The 16,746-nt window shown below is 37.3% G+C and overlaps 1 protein-coding gene across 1 annotated transcript; it reads left to right on the top strand.

Moving 5' to 3' along the window:
- The first annotated feature begins 6,985 nt into the window (after positions 1–6,985).
- Positions 6,986–16,462, top strand: LOC121390013. Its single transcript, XM_041521709.1, has 7 exons — positions 6,986–7,420; positions 8,707–8,814; positions 12,133–12,180; positions 13,079–13,429; positions 14,307–14,465; positions 15,441–15,522; positions 15,988–16,462. Exons 2-7 carry the CDS (start codon positions 8,757–8,759, stop codon positions 16,277–16,279), a joined length of 990 nt encoding a protein of 329 aa, XP_041377643.1. The 5' UTR covers positions 6,986–7,420; positions 8,707–8,756; the 3' UTR covers positions 16,280–16,462.
- The last annotated feature ends 284 nt before the right edge of the window (positions 16,463–16,746 follow it).

Here is a 16,746-nt window from a genome sequence, read left to right as displayed (position 1 = left end):
CATATAAAATATAACTTGCTACTGATAGCAAAATGTACCAGATTTCCTCTCTAAGACTATGTATCAAAATTACCAAATGTTTCACACCCAATAGCCGATGATCGTGCTCTATTGATGTCGTTAAACAAATCAACTTTTAACTGTATGGTATGTATTTTAGGGAGATAAATGCGGTTAAGATCTACTTGAGGTGGCCTGGACCCATGGTTTGTTATGTAGGATCCTTCCAGCTGATTGGCTAGATCTATTTTGAGTGTATTCCGTGCTATCCAGTGTTCCATGACTGGTGCACCAGATGGTATTAGTGATACCCTCTCTGTGAAACACTCCGTTAAGTTCTACTTGAGGTGGCCTGGGCCCATGGTTTGTTATGTAGGATCCTTCCAGCTGATTGGCTAGATCTATTTTGAGTGTATTCCGTGCTATCCAGTGTTCCATGACTGGTGCACCAGATGGTATTAGTGATATCCTCTCTGTGAAACACTCCGTTAAGTTCTACTTGAGGTGGCCTGGACCCATGGTTTGTTATGTAGGGTCCTTCCAGCTGAGTGGCTAGATCTATTTTGAGTGTATTCCGTGCTATCCAGTGTTCCATGATTGGTGCACCAGATGGTATTAATGATACCCTCTCTGTGGGGAAGTACATGTGAAACGCCTTGTTGTATTCAAGAATAATAAGCATATCTGCGGCAACCGATTTCTTCTTCCATTCATACCGGCCTCGGTGGCGTCGTGGCAGGCCATCGGTCTACAGGCTGGTAGGTACTGGGTTCGGATCCCAGTCGAGGCATGGGATTTTTAATCCAGATACCGACTCCAAACCCTGAGTGAGTGCTCCGCAAGGCTCAATGGGTAGGTGTAAACCACTTGCACCGACCAGTGATCCATAACTGGTTCAACAAAGGCCATGGTTTGTGCTATCCTGCCTGTGGGAAGCGCAAATAAAAGATCCCTTGCTGCCTGTCGTAAAAAGAGTAGCCTATGTGGCGACAGCGGGTTTCCTCTAAAAATAGTGTCAGAATGACCATATGTTTGACGTCCAATAGCCGATGATAAGATAAAAAAAGCAATGTGCTCTAGTGGCGTCGTTAAATAAAACAAACTTTACTTTTTTCTTCCATTCATACACAGAAAGCTTCATCTCCACCACAATTGTTTCATTTTATAAAGCAAGGATTTCATTTGTCATAAAGTCTGACATCCATTAGCCGGAGTTCAAATGTAAATTTCATTATTCTACATTTATAATGCATTTTTAAGTAAAACAAAGCAAACAACGTGGGTTTTTTTTGGGGGTTTTTGTTGTTGTTGTTGTTTTGTGGGTTTTTGGTTTGGGTTTTTTTTTGGGTTTTTTGTTTTTTTATCAGTATTAATATAACTACACTGTTACCAATTGTTATGAGCATACGGCTGTGAAAATGTATTTTCTTTTGTTTTGTTATATCTTTTATGTACAATTGTTGGTTTTGTACTTTCACTGCCCCATTGTTTTCCTGTGTTTGCGAACCCAGGAGCTCTTCAAAGATGAATAAGGTCTAATGAAAGTCAGTCGTTATTCAATGTTCAGCTCCCGTTTATCACTCCAAAATAAAACTCAATTAAAAACTTAAATTAAACTAAACTTTAAATTAAACTAAAATTGTTACAAATATCATGAAAATATGATTTTGGTTTGATTGTTATACTGTTATTTGTGGCTATATTGATCTCGGGTACAGACCCAGATTGAGAAAAATAAAGAAAAAAACCCAGAAAGTTAAAAATTTTGTTTGTTTTTATTTTAGAATCCAATTACAAATGGTTTCGTTGCTGGTGGAGTGTGTGTGTGTGTGTGTGTGTGTGTGTGTGTGTTGTGTGTGAATGTTTTATTAGTGAAATATTTGTGTTGTGTTTTATTTTAGAGTGATCCAATTACAAGTGTGTGTGTGTGTTGTGTGTTGAGTGTGTGTGTGTATGTGTGTGTGTGTGTGTGTGAGTGTGTGTGTGTGTGTGTGTGTGTGTGTGTGTGTGTGTGTGTGTGTGTGTGTGTGTGTGTGCGTAACTTGTGTGGTGAGTTAGTGTGTGTGTGTGTTTGTGTTTGCGTAACTTATTGGTTTAGCTGAATTATTTGCTTTCTACTGCATATGTATCATTTATAAATATTTGTAAATGCTTTCAGTGCTTGAAATGGAAATAAAATTAGGAAAATACGAAAACAAAAAACAAATCTTAGAGAATCATTTTTAAAGTAGGGGTCAACTATGCATTGTCAACAATATATAATGCACATTATTGCTTAATATCAACAAGTATAATCGTATAGTTAATTAATAAAACGCTTAAATGTGACGGCTATATAACGGGCGCAGCTATTTTGTACCATCCCAGTGAATACGCCCTCTGGCGAGCGGGTGGTTACGTAATACCTAACGTGTCATGTCAGGAATTAGTCTTCGAACTGAAGAAAAAAAACATAACCGATTTTTGCGGATGCATCGCAATTTTCTGTAATAATATCCATCCCAGTAAGCCAGCACCAAGTATATATTATTTTTCAATACAAAATAAACCACCATTGTGAAAGTGTTGAAATATAACTATCTTATGTTTTGTACATAAATTAACCCACGTACTGAAATAATAATCGGAGTGTTTTCTTGGTTAATTGGTATTTTCTTTCCCTAGCCTGTACCTGTGGTTCCTGATTGGCAGGTTTATTACTGCAAGTGATTCTGTAAAACCCTTGATTAAGTAGACTTTCCCCATCTAAAATCACAAAACTGACCAATTACGCAGTCCCAAAGAATAGAAAATTATCACTCAGGTATAGTGAGTGGTGGTTTTTGTTCGAACGTACCCTACCAATAGGCCCAATAATATGCATTTTTTTCTTTGGATTTTTAACTCCATTTCGTTCTATTCATGCAAATTGAAATATATTTAGTTAAATAGTTTATTATACTATCAAGTCATTTATGTTGTTTTACAAGACAGGTTGATGAAAGCGAAGGGCCTTGTCGTAAATTAGAGCGTTTGTTTACACTGTGCATAGAGGCGTTGGACGGAGCTGACGTCACTTCGCCTCACGCTATACCATCGGACGTCACAAAAACGAAACAAAATGGCTGCTCCCAGTTAGCAGGAATAATCACGGGAATAATCACGTTTTTTTATTAACTCAAAAATTACGCGTTTTTCATTTCTTAAAGTGTCAGTATGTGTTGGTCGTCCGGGTATGCATCTTTCCAACACATCAGGCTCATATTTGAGTTTGTCCTCCCTTTAAATGTTACTGAGAAAGTGTTCAAACAGTCACGTGGCAAGATAAAGTACAATGGATTGTCATAAAATAAGGCTTGGTGGATATATCGGAATGGACACCTATTGGACATGCTGAACTGACACCTGGGTGAAGTGCATATCAGAGAGAGAGAGAGAGAGAGAGAGAGAGAGAGAGAGAGAGAGAGAGAGAGAGAGAGAGAGAGAGAGAGAGAGAGAGAGAGAGAGAGAGAGAGAGAGAGAGAGAGCGAGCAAAAGGGTTTGTTTTATTTTTAACTTTGGTTTTTCAATCACATATTTTCCCCTCCACATTATATATTTATGGGTGTCCCACCCCCAATATAAATTCATATTTACAATATAAGACAAATATCTTAATTTTAACTGCACCGTAAAACACAATGTTCATTCCTTCGAGACGTAGCCCAGTGGTAAAGCGCTCGCTTGATGCGCGGTCGATTTGGGATCAATTCCCATCAGTGGGCCCATTTAGGCTATTTCTCGCTCCAGCCAATGCACCACGACAAGTACATCAAAGACCGTGGTGTGTGCTATCCTGTCTAATGGATGGTGCATATAAAAGATCCCTTGCTGCCAAGTGAAAATAGTAGCCCATGAAGTGGCGACAGCGGCTTTCCTCCCTCAATATCTGTGTGGTCCTTAACCATATATTTGACGCCATATAACCGTAAAAAAAATGTGTTGAGTGCGTCGTTAAATAAACCATTTCCTTTCCTTTCTTTTCCTTTTTTTAAACCCGACGAGTTTACAAACATCGACCGATCCCTTCACAAACTACATCGTCTAACCACTAAGCAAACATCCGCTCTTCAACACCAGTAACAAAGAAATAGGGCATGTTTTTCAAACATATCATTTTTAAATGTACACCTAGAAAAAAAGAGCCGAGACATAGCCCAGTGGTAAAGCGCCCGCTCGATGCACGGTTGGTCTGGGATCGATCCCCGTCGGTGGGCCCATTGAGCTATTTCTCGTTCCAGCCAGTGTACCACGACTGGCATATCAAAGATCGTGGTATGTACTACCCTGTCTGTGGGATGGTGCATATAAAAGATCCCTTGCTGCTAAGTGGCTACAGCGGGTTTCCTCCCTCAATATATACACGAGATCCTGCAAAGTAAAGTTACCTTAGCTGTGCACTAGTTAACAGAATACAGTAATAGATACCTATTGAATTCATTTTCAACACTTGCATATATGACTAGGTGCACTGGGGTGTGTAGTTGTCTGTCAAATGTTTGGTTCGGCGAGGTTACTCAATTCAGCTTTAGTAACAGTACCTGTCCTATTCAGTATTGTTAAGCAATATGTTCAGATTATGCATGTGTCACGGTAGATAAGGAGCTAATGCCCCTGGCTAACCTGTTTAATAGAGGGTGATGGATCCGCGTGGTATTTAAAACACACAGGCGCATACGAACACAAGCACATACATACACATACACATACACATACATATACCTGCATACACATACACCCAAAATCCACGAATGCTCATCCTTCCTTTTTACTAACAATTGTGAAAAGGCGGCGCACAATATTAACTTCAAAATTCCCCATCCCCAATTATTCGGTCTTTAAAAGGCAACTGATGGTCGGATGAATAAACTGTTCTGTTTTGTTCTGACTCCATCGATACATATCGCATCACCCATGGTGTAATATCATTAAAAACAACTACATTTTATTTTTTAAATCCATACTTTTACAGTTTACACGTTTATCCTATAGACGTAATTTAAAACGTGTGCATGTACAATAAATGATAAAGCAATAAGCCGGCCAATTTCTATGTTTAAGGTAACCAAACACATTATATTATACATTTGTATTATGTTTGTGTTATTTCAGCTGACAAGGCCTGCCCAATTGAATCAACACAACAAACTAATTTCCCAGGTACGTTATACAATTTATCAAAGAGAACACGTAAGATTTTACACAACACATTATGATAAGCGATTGATAAGCGATTGATAAGCGATTGATGTTGTTCAGTGTTGCAGAATATTGAAAAATACACGTCTGTGTGCTGTACAAATATTTCTGCAATTTGGATGAAAAGGATTTGATACCGCAGTTTTAGATGGGGATGGGGTGAATGTCTGTGAATGAAAATACATGTATTTGTGGGCCCGAACCTTCGGGGGGTGGGGAGGGAGGGACATGCTTCCCCGGGAACATTTTGAATGTCGGGTGTTAAAACACGCCATTTCAAGTCTTCTGAACAGAGTAACAGTGAAAAGTGTGTTGTGTTCCATGACGTCTGCGTTCCCCTGTTCCACAACCCTTGCTATAAGCGACCATTTTAACGCTGCTAACTCCATCTGTCTGTGGGATGGTGCATGTAAAAGATCCCTTGATGTTAATCGAAAAGAGTAGCCCATGAAGTGGCGACAGCAGGTTTCCTTTCTCAACATTTATTTGGTCCTTAACCATATGTCCGACGCCATATAACCGTAAATAAAATGTGTTGAGTACGTCGTTAAATAAAACATTTCCTTCCTTACGCGCGTGATGCGTTTATATTTAATATCTCCTTTATTGCTATCTACGCCATTATTTAGCATGCATGTGTGTATGTTTTATTTTGCTTATTTTAGACATGTATTTACTTTTCATGCATGAATATATTTTAGATAGTGCTAAAGCGGTCCCCACCATTGTTAAACATTGTAAATATGTATTTATTATAATTTGTGTTTTATTATAAAGCTTATAAGTTGTATATAACTTAAAGCAATAAACAACTTCAACTTGGAATCAGTGATGTATGCCCCAAGCCATAGGTCCATGTGTTTTAATTACGCTTCATAACAACGTTGACTATTATGATATCTGACTTCTGCCTCAACCAGATCTAAACAGTCACTGAGCCATTTCCGAACATCCTCACCAAACTCTCATTGTTCTCACAAAAGAGTCAGCACTTGAGAGATTGTCTGTCGTTGTTATTTTGTAATGTCTAACCTACAAAAAAAGACGGATGTTATCATGCAGCACCACTGACATGTAAGAATGTTCATTAGTGTGGGCAAACGACTGTAAACGAAATCACAGTATCTTAATATTTTGGTCTGGTGATATTCGGTACGAATGTATGGTCCTATAAACTGGCAAACAGAAAGAGATAGTTTATGCGTGTTTAACCCCTTACTGGTCTGTGTGAATTAATGACACAGCTTAAAATGAGTGGCCTTTCAGTTTAGCTGGGACATGAACTGCTGCTTCGAAACTCTTCAGCCAGTTTGATATCCAGTCAACAGTTTTAATTAACTGCTACAAAAACGACACTACCACCACCACAATGTTCGAAATAAGAACTTGTCCGTCAGTCTGTCTGTCCGTGCAAATCTGTTCGGACAAGCAAAATGTACCTCAATGGTTGTAAAGTGGACAAGTAAAAATGTCCACCACCTACTACTACTATTTTTACTACTACTACTACTACAAACACCATACCCACCACCACGATTATCACCATCATTACGACACTCTGCCCCGCTGCTGCTGCTACAGCTACTACTACTACTACTACTACTACTACGACTGCTACTACTACTAATGAAACTAATATTTCTATTACTGTTACTATTACAGCTGCTATTTTTAGTAGTAGTAGTAGTCGTGGTAGTAGTAGTAGTGGTGGTGGTGGTGGTGGTAGTAGTGGTGGTATTATTATTAGTAGTAGTAGTAGTAAGTAGTGGTAGTAGTAGTGGTATTATTATTATTATTGTTGTTGTTGTTTGTTGTTGTTATTGTTGTTTTTGTCGTTGGTGTTGTTGTTATTTTAGTGATACACATGTGTACAGATGATTCAATCAGCGATGCACAAGGAATGTTTCTTGACGGATTCGTACCTGGCAACATAGGCATCACCTGTAAATGTTCACTTCAGGCAACAAGAACACTTCAGATTGGAATTAGTCAGGTTTCAATTCCTGAAAAAATGTGTGGATCACAGTTAACTATACAGCGAATTCAACAACAATGGACAGTGAAATATAATTGCAGAAATGGTGGGAATGTAACGTTACGGAGAAATATTGATGAGACAGGGTACTCAGTTACTTTGCAAACTAGTGCGACACACAGCGTGGATATCACTTACTGCATCAACTTCTACATTACAGTGGATCAGGTACAGACATTTGATATAAGAATATTAGTTTAATGACAAAATCTCTTCTGGACAGAGTCCTTTCTTAGATGTTTCCTTTTTACACGAGACACAAGAAAATCAGTATGCTAAAGCTCTCTTTCTGGCACCTTTTCTGTTTGTTGAACCAGAAGCTTTAAAATGTTTAAATCATTATGGTAATTTCGATTCATAGGCCAGATTATGAAATACCATACCTGGTAGCGCTACATGGCTACCTCTACCAACTACAATACATTAAATACATTTATATTATATTCATTTCTCCACAAAACTGAAAAATACTGCCCTAAAGCAATTCACTGACAAAATCCTATGCTCGGCCCAGTTTTGCCCTGCTTAAATATTATATGGATATATGTACATAATCGAACAATCTAGTTAAACGTGTATTAGGTAGTTACGTAATCGTCAACAAACAATCTAGGAAAACGCAGTCAGAATCATACAATATTAATGTTACTCTCGCTGTTTTAGGAAGGAAGGAAATGTTTTTATTTAACGACGCACTGAACACATTTTATTTACGGTTATATGGCGTCGAACATATGGTTAAAGACCACACATATATTGAGAGAGGAAATCCGCTGTTGCCGCTTCATGGGCTACTCTTTTCGATTAGCAGCAAGGGATCTTTTATATGCACCATCATACAGACAAGATAATACATACCACGGCCTTTGTTGCGCCAGGTGTGGAGCACTTGCTGGATCGATCTCGCTGTATAAAGACAGAAGGCTGTACTTTGGGTAACCTATATTTGTATATATATACTGTACAGAAACGAACGATTTAAAGAATGTGTTATTTCAAATCTAATCTGAAGAGTCGAGTTAAGCTTATGTCACGTGAGCTATAGTTTTGGTTAGTGGCCTAAAATTTAGAAATGTGTCTAGTTTTCGTATCTTGCTATTGTAGATAGTGATTCAATGACAAACATATTTATATATTCAGTGAAAAAACAACAACAAAAAAAACGTTGCTTAAGGACATGAGCATAGGGGAGAATAAGACCATCAATATTGATTGATTAGTTTTAAAGATTAAACATATAGTGTATTGTAATCAGCTTCCAAAATACATTTCCGATTATATACACAGACGCAGACAAATGAAACGTTTTGCTTGGCCACGTTCACTACGTATTACATTTGTTAATGATAATTAATTTATAGCTGCAACATTCGTCATTAATAACAATAGATTTGACTTTTACAAACCAATTCCAATACTAACATTTTATACTTCTGATTCTTTTCTATCCATAGGTAGTTTGAGTCTTCAGTGTTATTCGCCAGGAGACAAAACCACAGTCCCGATGACGACACAGTCAACGACCAAGACAACCCCCGTGACGAAGACAGATACACCATCAGGTAAAGAACCTTTCCCAGGTACTGGTTTTCAATACTCTCGCAACAAATGAAAATAAATGAGAGAAAACAAACAACCGTTCGAGCTATTGAAACGATAAAACCTAGAAAACATTACAATCATGTATAATAAACAAAACAAAACGAAACAAATATTTTTAAAATCCAACAAGCAAACAAAATAAAACAAAACCTAAAAGAAAAATAACTAATAAAATTAATAAACAACAACAGCAAAATAAAAATTGAAAAATAAGCATAGCAAAGCAAAAGGTACGACACAAGGTCAAAAAAAAAAAAGACAGTTATCACAACGGTTATACCTTTCGATTAATTATTAGATTGATCAAACTGTTCAGTCATTAATGACACCGACTATACCCTATACTACTCTGCAGTTTAAGTTAGTCCAAGAGATACGGGGATTTTATTTAATCGAAAAGGTCCAAAAGGTATGAAGGTATTTTTGAATACCCTGATATATGTAGTACATGTATATGGAATGGTGTTTCTAATTATTAAAAAAACTGTGTTAGACCCATGACCCTGTTCAACAAAGCGATCTCAGCGCTAAGATCATCTCAAGTACATAAGGTAGTTATACACTTAAGGTGATCTTAGTGCTAAGATTGCTTTGTGGAATGGAGCACAGGAGCCTAGCTTACAAAACTCCCTTAAGCTCTTTTAAGTAACATTGCATCGTCCTTGTAATACTTTTTTGCAATGCGAGATCGCAAAGATACGAGAGTCTAGTGAATTATGACTCAGATCGCTTAACACTAATCGCAGCCACTTACAAAATGATATGACAAATAATGTGTTATAATAGGAAAGACAGATATGTACACTGACAAACTTGATCAATGTACGGGGCGGGTCGCAGCCCAGTGGTAAGGCGCCCGCTTGATGCGCGGTCGGTTTCGGATCGATCCTCGTCGGTGGGCCCATTGGTATATTTGTCGTTTTTCAAAGGCTGTGGTATGTACCATCCTGTTTATGGGATGTTGCATATAAAAGATTCCTTGCTAATAATGGAAAAATATAACGGGATTCCTTTCTAAGACTATAAGTAAAAATTACCAAATGTTTGACATCCAATAGCCGATGATTAAGAAAGCAATGTGCTCTAGTGGTGTCGTTAAACAAAACAAACTTCTTCTTTTTGATCAATGCATACTGTGGACATATTAATACAGAAGTTACAATGTGGATTGTAGGTTATTTCCATCTCTAACATGCAACAATGAGTTATTATTGTGAAACAACTCTTGGATAGATAGATAGATATCTAGTTTAACGTGCCCATATACCACTAGGGTTTCGAACACGCCCATTCCGAGTCCTGCCTCCGATAAGATCGGTGGCTTGACTCGGGATGGGGGGGGGGGGAGGGGGGGGAGGGTAGAGTTGAAAATGGGCAGAATTTTGAAAATAGCAAAATCTCTTGGTGATAGTAATGTCACTCAGACCTTACAGTAGATTTTGCATTGTGTCAGAGAAGTGTTCTCTCCGACTTTGACGTCGATGGATAGAGGACGCGTATCTGTAAAACATGTATTATACACGTATCACACACTTATATATAGTTGTCATGGTATACCCATTAAGACTTCCTGCAGCACTATAGGTAACAATTAAAATACATTTTATTTTTGATTGCTCGCAAAATATGATAATCAATCAATCAACCATTTGTAACGTGCTTACATCCACTGAAGGTTCAAGCACGTCTGTTTTAGGCACATTCTCTGAATTTCCCACGGATGTGTCCAAGAAAGGCAAAAATATCATAGTTGCAATCACAGTAATTGGTCTGAATGGCATGTCGTACCATGTAGAGACCATGTTAATGTTTACAAGGCAGACGTCACCAATTAATTAAACCTTAATATGTGACAGAAGAGCGTCTAGACGTTTCACAAATTATGGTGGGGTTTCAGTTGTGCGCGAAGGTGTTGCCTGGAGTATTGGAACTAAATATGCGCATAGGCAATTGTGTTAGGGCGTAGGCCGTTGCCAAAACGTAAGTAGTTGCAAAATCGGCTTGCTGCCCCCCCCACCCCCCCCCCACCCAATCCCTAATGCAGTCCATATCAGTATGTGATACAGGATCTCCGGTCAGTATTCACAAACGTCAAACATGTTCGCTTGCTATACGAAGTTACTTGAGCTGAGCTGTGCACTAGTTAACAGAATAAAAAGACTGCAGACAAAAGATACATATTAAAATTCATTTTCTTTCATCGACACTGGATTATATAAGAATAGTCGTACTAGGAGCTAGGTTATAAGTGCCGTTTAAATGTTTACCTCAGTGAAAAATACTCTGTTCTGCTTCAGTTCATATTGCATGTCCTGTTAAGAAATAGTTTTAGATTATGTATAATAGAGGGGTTCAGACGGCAAATACTTGAGAAGTTTATTTATATCTGACTTTGCTTTAGTTATATTAGATACCGGAAAGTTAGTCCGTGTCGAAATTTTTTTTTTTATCTAACAAAACCTTGTGTAGTATTTTATATTTAAGACTGTACCTGCACCGATATGCTCGGTACGTTCCGTAAATGTCCGTTGTCAATCGGCAAACACTGATCTCTTGTCCTGGACAAGTTATGTTGACCACTCTGTCCATAGTTGTAAAAAGGGGATGCACTAAATTACCTTCATTACACTGAGATGATCCATATTTCTCGATGATTATTATTTATTTGGTTTTCCTGTCCAAACCAGTGTCCAATGACTGGAATATAAACTACCTTGGTATACATATTTCCTCTCTCTCTCTCTCTCTCTCTCTCTCTCTCTCTCTCTCTCTCTCTCTCTCTCTCTCTCTCTCTCTCTCTCTCTCTCTCTCTCTCTCTCTCTCTCTCTCTCTCTCTCTCTCTCTCTCTCTCTCTCTCTTTTAATTATTGAAGTCACTGTTGTAAATATGAGATTATGATACGTATAATGGCATAGAATACCCGTTTGACGATATCTCTCGATACATAAATTATCATAATACCCATTGCCACTTATTTGGACCTGGTCTCTGAAAGGCGATTGATGGTCGGATATATAAACTGATAAGTGTGAGACCATCACTACTTAAATAACGTCGCCCTCGGTGTATATCATGAAAACCACGTACACATTAGGAAATTATCTATATATAAAATAATACTACCAAAAAGAAGCACGTTTTATTTTAATTTTTTTTACTTTTACAGCATTTATGTCCAATAAGTGTTAAAACAATAATCCGGCCAATTTGTACTTCATGTTAAGATAAACACACATTATGTATTGTTATTATATTATATTTTGTTTGTGTTATTTCAGCTGATAAGGCTTGCCCAATAGAATCAACACAGCCTACTTACTTTCCAGGTATGTTAATCCAATTTTATAAACAGAAATCGTGGGATTTAATGCACTAAGTTATGAATAGTGCACCGTATAGCCCGACGACTGATGCTATTGACGCAACAAAGAGAATTAAATATCCTATGTTGGATAATATTTTTAAAAATACATGTATGTGCTCTGTACTAATAGTTCTACAACTTAGCTAAATATCACCAAAATGTGTTGCTTTGAAAGAAAAGGAAGGTTTCTTCTATAGATTATCGACAATCAACAAAATATCCATATCTGTGTTATAAAATTATGTTATTATTATTATTATTATTATTATTATTTACCAGTATTTATATACGACTTTGGATATGTATACATTTGCATTTGTTTACTATTTTGAAGTATGTAGTCATTAAACCTTTTGACAAGTAACATGAATATTATTATTTTTCACTATATTTATTTAGGAAAGGACATCATTTATAAGAAATGCCTTCAACATAACATTTAGGTTCCATGATAATAACGTTTTTCCTAATGTATAGCAATTCTACTGTGGACATTTAAAAGTTATTACATTCATTAGAAAAATACCCTTTGCAATTTGTCATATATAATTAGATGCAACTCTGTGTGTTCTGTTAAAGTGTTGAATATTTGTCCACACTGTGTCTAAGAATACAGATATAACACGAAGAAGAAAGTGCAGTTCAGAGGTAATATGTTTTCAATAGAAACTGATGTTAGGCTTGGTCAAAGCTCGAACTGTACGTAACTTTAAATAGTACAATAAATAAGACCAATCGTAATAAATGTATGCAATTTTATTTCAACCAGTACCGCTATGTGAACCATCCTTAAACTTGAAATATGTATGAGGTACATGTAAAACTAAGTACTATTAATTATATTATTATTATTATTTTAGTGGTACACCTGTGTTCAGATGAATCAATCAGCGATGTACAAGGAGTGTTTCTTGACGGATTCGTACCTGGCAACACAGACATCACCTGTAACTGTTCACTTCAGACAACAACACTACTTCGGATTGGAATTAGTCCGGTTTCACTTCCAGAGAAAATGTGTGGATCACAGTTAAGTATACAGCTAAACCGGCAACAAAGGACACTGATGTATAATTGCAGAACTGGTGGAAACGTACTAGCGCATCACCACAATGTTGATGAGAAAGGGGCCTCAATTATTCTGCAAACAAGTGCGACACACAGTGTGAAAATCACGTATTGCATCAACGTCTACATTACAGCTGGCTCAGGTACAAACATTTGATAACAATTAGGTGATTGAAACAATGTGTAATGATACGACAATAAAATAGTTTCTGGCATGAGTCCTTCCATAGATGTTTTTTGTGACAGGAGTCTAAAATAAAAAAATCAATAATTTCAGAAAGCTTTGTCGAGCGGCAAGTATTTGTTTTCTTCTGAGATGTTTCGTCTGTTTGATTGAACTACAGTACCGTTGAATTGGCAGCTTTCAAATGTTTAACATTATGGTAATTTCGAATCATAGGCTCCATTATGAAATATCATTCCTGGTACAGCCACATGTCTACCTCTACACTCATATATTGATTTCTCCACAAAAATGCAAATTACTGCCCTAAAGCAATTCACATCCAAAGTCTGCGGTTTGGCCCAGTGATTCTTTGTTTACATGTTATGTGGATATAGATATACAGGATCAAATAATATAGTTAAACGTGTATCAGCTAATTACGCAATCATCGACAAACAACCTAAACAAACGCAGTCAGAAACTGTACTTTTGAGTAACTTAGTAGTTTTAAATGTTAATTTTAATGCTATAATAATGTAAAGTTAGCACAAGACAAAATGTGTTGCCAAGTTGTAGTCAAATATTAGGAGATGAGGTTGCTTAACTTTTAATTTTTAATTTTATAAATTTTAAAAAGAAAGAAAATCCTCTATTAAAATAGTATTTTGGCCAAAAGGTGAATAGAAAAAGCACTCAGTGGCATCTAACGGTAACATGTTTCGTTTGCCAGAACCTTTTGGTACGCTAAGGTAGAAACGTGTGTAAACGCGCCACCCAGATTTGCCTCGGACTAAAAATGCTAACGTGAAAGTGGTATAAATAGAGGTTCTCTTCTGATTCTCGTCTATCTATAGGTAGTTTGAGTCTCCAGTGTTATTCACCAGGAGACAAGACCACAGTCCCGATGACGACACAGTCAAAAGAATCCACGAGTTCAGTACCAACACGATCAGTGACCAAAACAATCCCCGTGACGAAGACAGTTCCATCATCAGGTCAAAAACATTTCCCAGGTACTGGTTTTCTATATGATCGTAACAATGAGACAAAATAAACGGAACATTAAACAACAAAATAAGACGCCCCCACCACCCCACCCCATCCACCCCACCCCCTCCCCCCCCCCAAAAAAAAAAAAAAAAAAAAAAAAATATATAAAGTTCATTTTGTTTAACAACACCACTAGAGCACATTAATATATTAATCATCGGCTATTGGATGTTAAACATTTGGTACTTTTGACATTATAGTCTCAGAGAGGAACCTGCTACATGTTTCCATTAGTAGCAAGGGATCTTTTATATGCACCATCCCACAGACAGGATATTACATACCACGACCTTTGATATACCAGTCGTGTTGCACTGGCCCGAACGAGAAATAGACAATGGGCCCACAGACTGGGATCGATCCTAGACCGACCGCACATCAAGCGAGCGCTTTACTACTGGGCTATGTCCCGCCCATAGATGAATTAAGCAATGCTTTAAATGGAATGAGTGGAAAATTCAAATAAATCCCCAAGTAAAAAAGAGTAGCAGTTTGACGACAGACACTTGCCGCAACGTCGATTTTGGCTTCGTACACAACAGACCCAAATATAACAGCCATCTTATTGCAATTACAATTCATGGCCATATTTCGTAATGGTACACTTTTAAATGGCACTATTTTGTACAAACAAGGTTAGATACGTTAATAATATTTGAAAAAAACATTTTACACAACAATTGTGCACTAAATGTTTTCTAGCGTTCGTAAAAAGGACGCATCGTGCACCCAGTGTATTTTATTACTGGGAGATGCAACGTGACGTCATTTGAATATCGACGTCATTCAAACTAAAGCGCCAGTTTGCGCGTGCCAGTATTACATTAGTTACATATTGAGTAAGTGTTATGACACTGGTGTGTAATAATTACTGATATGACTATATTCACAAGTAAATTATACCTTTAGGAATATTATCATGTATGTTTTGTATTTAGTTGCAGCTGTAGCGGGCGGTGTTGGCGCTGTCGTGCTGATTGTTGTAGCAGTCATTGTTGCCGTCATCGTATTTGTTAAAAGGTAAACAAAACTAAGCAAAATTGTAACAAGGGATGTTACTGTCTGGTCGCCTGGACACAATATCACGAGAATTTATTTTTGTCTTGTTGCTTAACAGAGGGGATTGATTATTAAATACAGTGTAAGTATTATTTAAAAAAAATATTTTGATTACTTTATAATCAAAATTAACAACAGGAAAGTAAATGTTGATATTAGTTTCAGGAGATAAATTTGTTACCTGCTGTGCTTGTACAACTGGTAATCTAACTATCGATCTTCAACAGTCAAAATCAGATGAATTTTTGTTCGCCCCCTCTCCCCATCCTGCCTTATTTTGAGGTCAGCTTTAATCGTAATAGTGATGGTGATGATGACTGAGGTGGTGGTGGTTGTGATGATGATGATGATGATGATGATGATGATGATGATAATGGTAATAATAATTGTAATGATTATGGTATAATTTGATTTTTTTTTTTGCAGGAAAAACGCAACAAAACAGAATCAAACTACAGATGACGATGGAGATTATGAAATTAGTGATGTTAACCCTAATAACGCTGATGCCAACACAAATAACAATGTTAACTCGTATAATACTGATGACAAGGTTGTCAACACTTACGAACATCTACAACACAATACTGTACAGTATGTTAACACGCCGTCGAGTGTTGATGAAGACCACGTGTACCTCCACGTCAAGGAACCAACACAAGGATTACCTGACGACTCGCAGACGACAGATTATTATAACAGTGTCAAACAATACTGAATCGTACATTTATTACTCCAGCGGTCATTCATACCGGGACCGACCTCTGTGGTGTCGAGGTTAAGCCATCGGTTATAAGGCTGGTAGGTACTGGGTTCGCAGCCCGGTGTACCCAGAGCGTGTTTTAACGACTCGATGGGTAGGTGTAAGGTCACTACACCAACTTCTCTCTCACTAACCACTAACAACTAACCCATTGTCCTGGACAACAGCACAAATAGCTGAGGTATGTACCCAGGACAGCGTGCTTGAACCTTAACTGAATATAAGCACGAAAATAAGTATAAATGAATGAATGAATGAATGCATGAATCATAACAGGGGAAAAGTTTCGCATATCTTGTCGGTACTAACTGTGATGTCATCACGATTATTATAATAGTGTCAATCAAGACTGAATCGTACATTTCGAACACACGCCGATACATACTGTAAAGGAAAGAATAAAGATATCAAAGTGTTTTTAA

The sequence above is a fragment of the Gigantopelta aegis genome, chromosome 15 (assembly GCF_016097555.1).
Source record: "Gigantopelta aegis isolate Gae_Host chromosome 15, Gae_host_genome, whole genome shotgun sequence".
In the NCBI taxonomy this organism is placed as follows: Eukaryota; Metazoa; Mollusca; class Gastropoda; order Neomphalida; family Peltospiridae; genus Gigantopelta; species Gigantopelta aegis.
The sequence above is the reverse complement of the archived record's forward strand: the minus strand, read 5'-3'. Positions and strand labels throughout refer to the sequence as shown.

Coding starts and splice junctions, on each gene's coding strand:
- LOC121390013 (XM_041521709.1), top strand. CDS start 8,757: ATGACGACACAGTCAACGACCAAGACAACCCCCGTGACGAAGACAGAT. Junction 8,815..12,132: donor GAAGACAGATACACCATCAG/GTAAAGAACCTT, acceptor GTGTTATTTCAG/CTGATAAGGCTTGCCCAATA. Junction 12,181..13,078: donor ACAGCCTACTTACTTTCCAG/GTATGTTAATCC, acceptor TTATTATTTTAG/TGGTACACCTGTGTTCAGAT.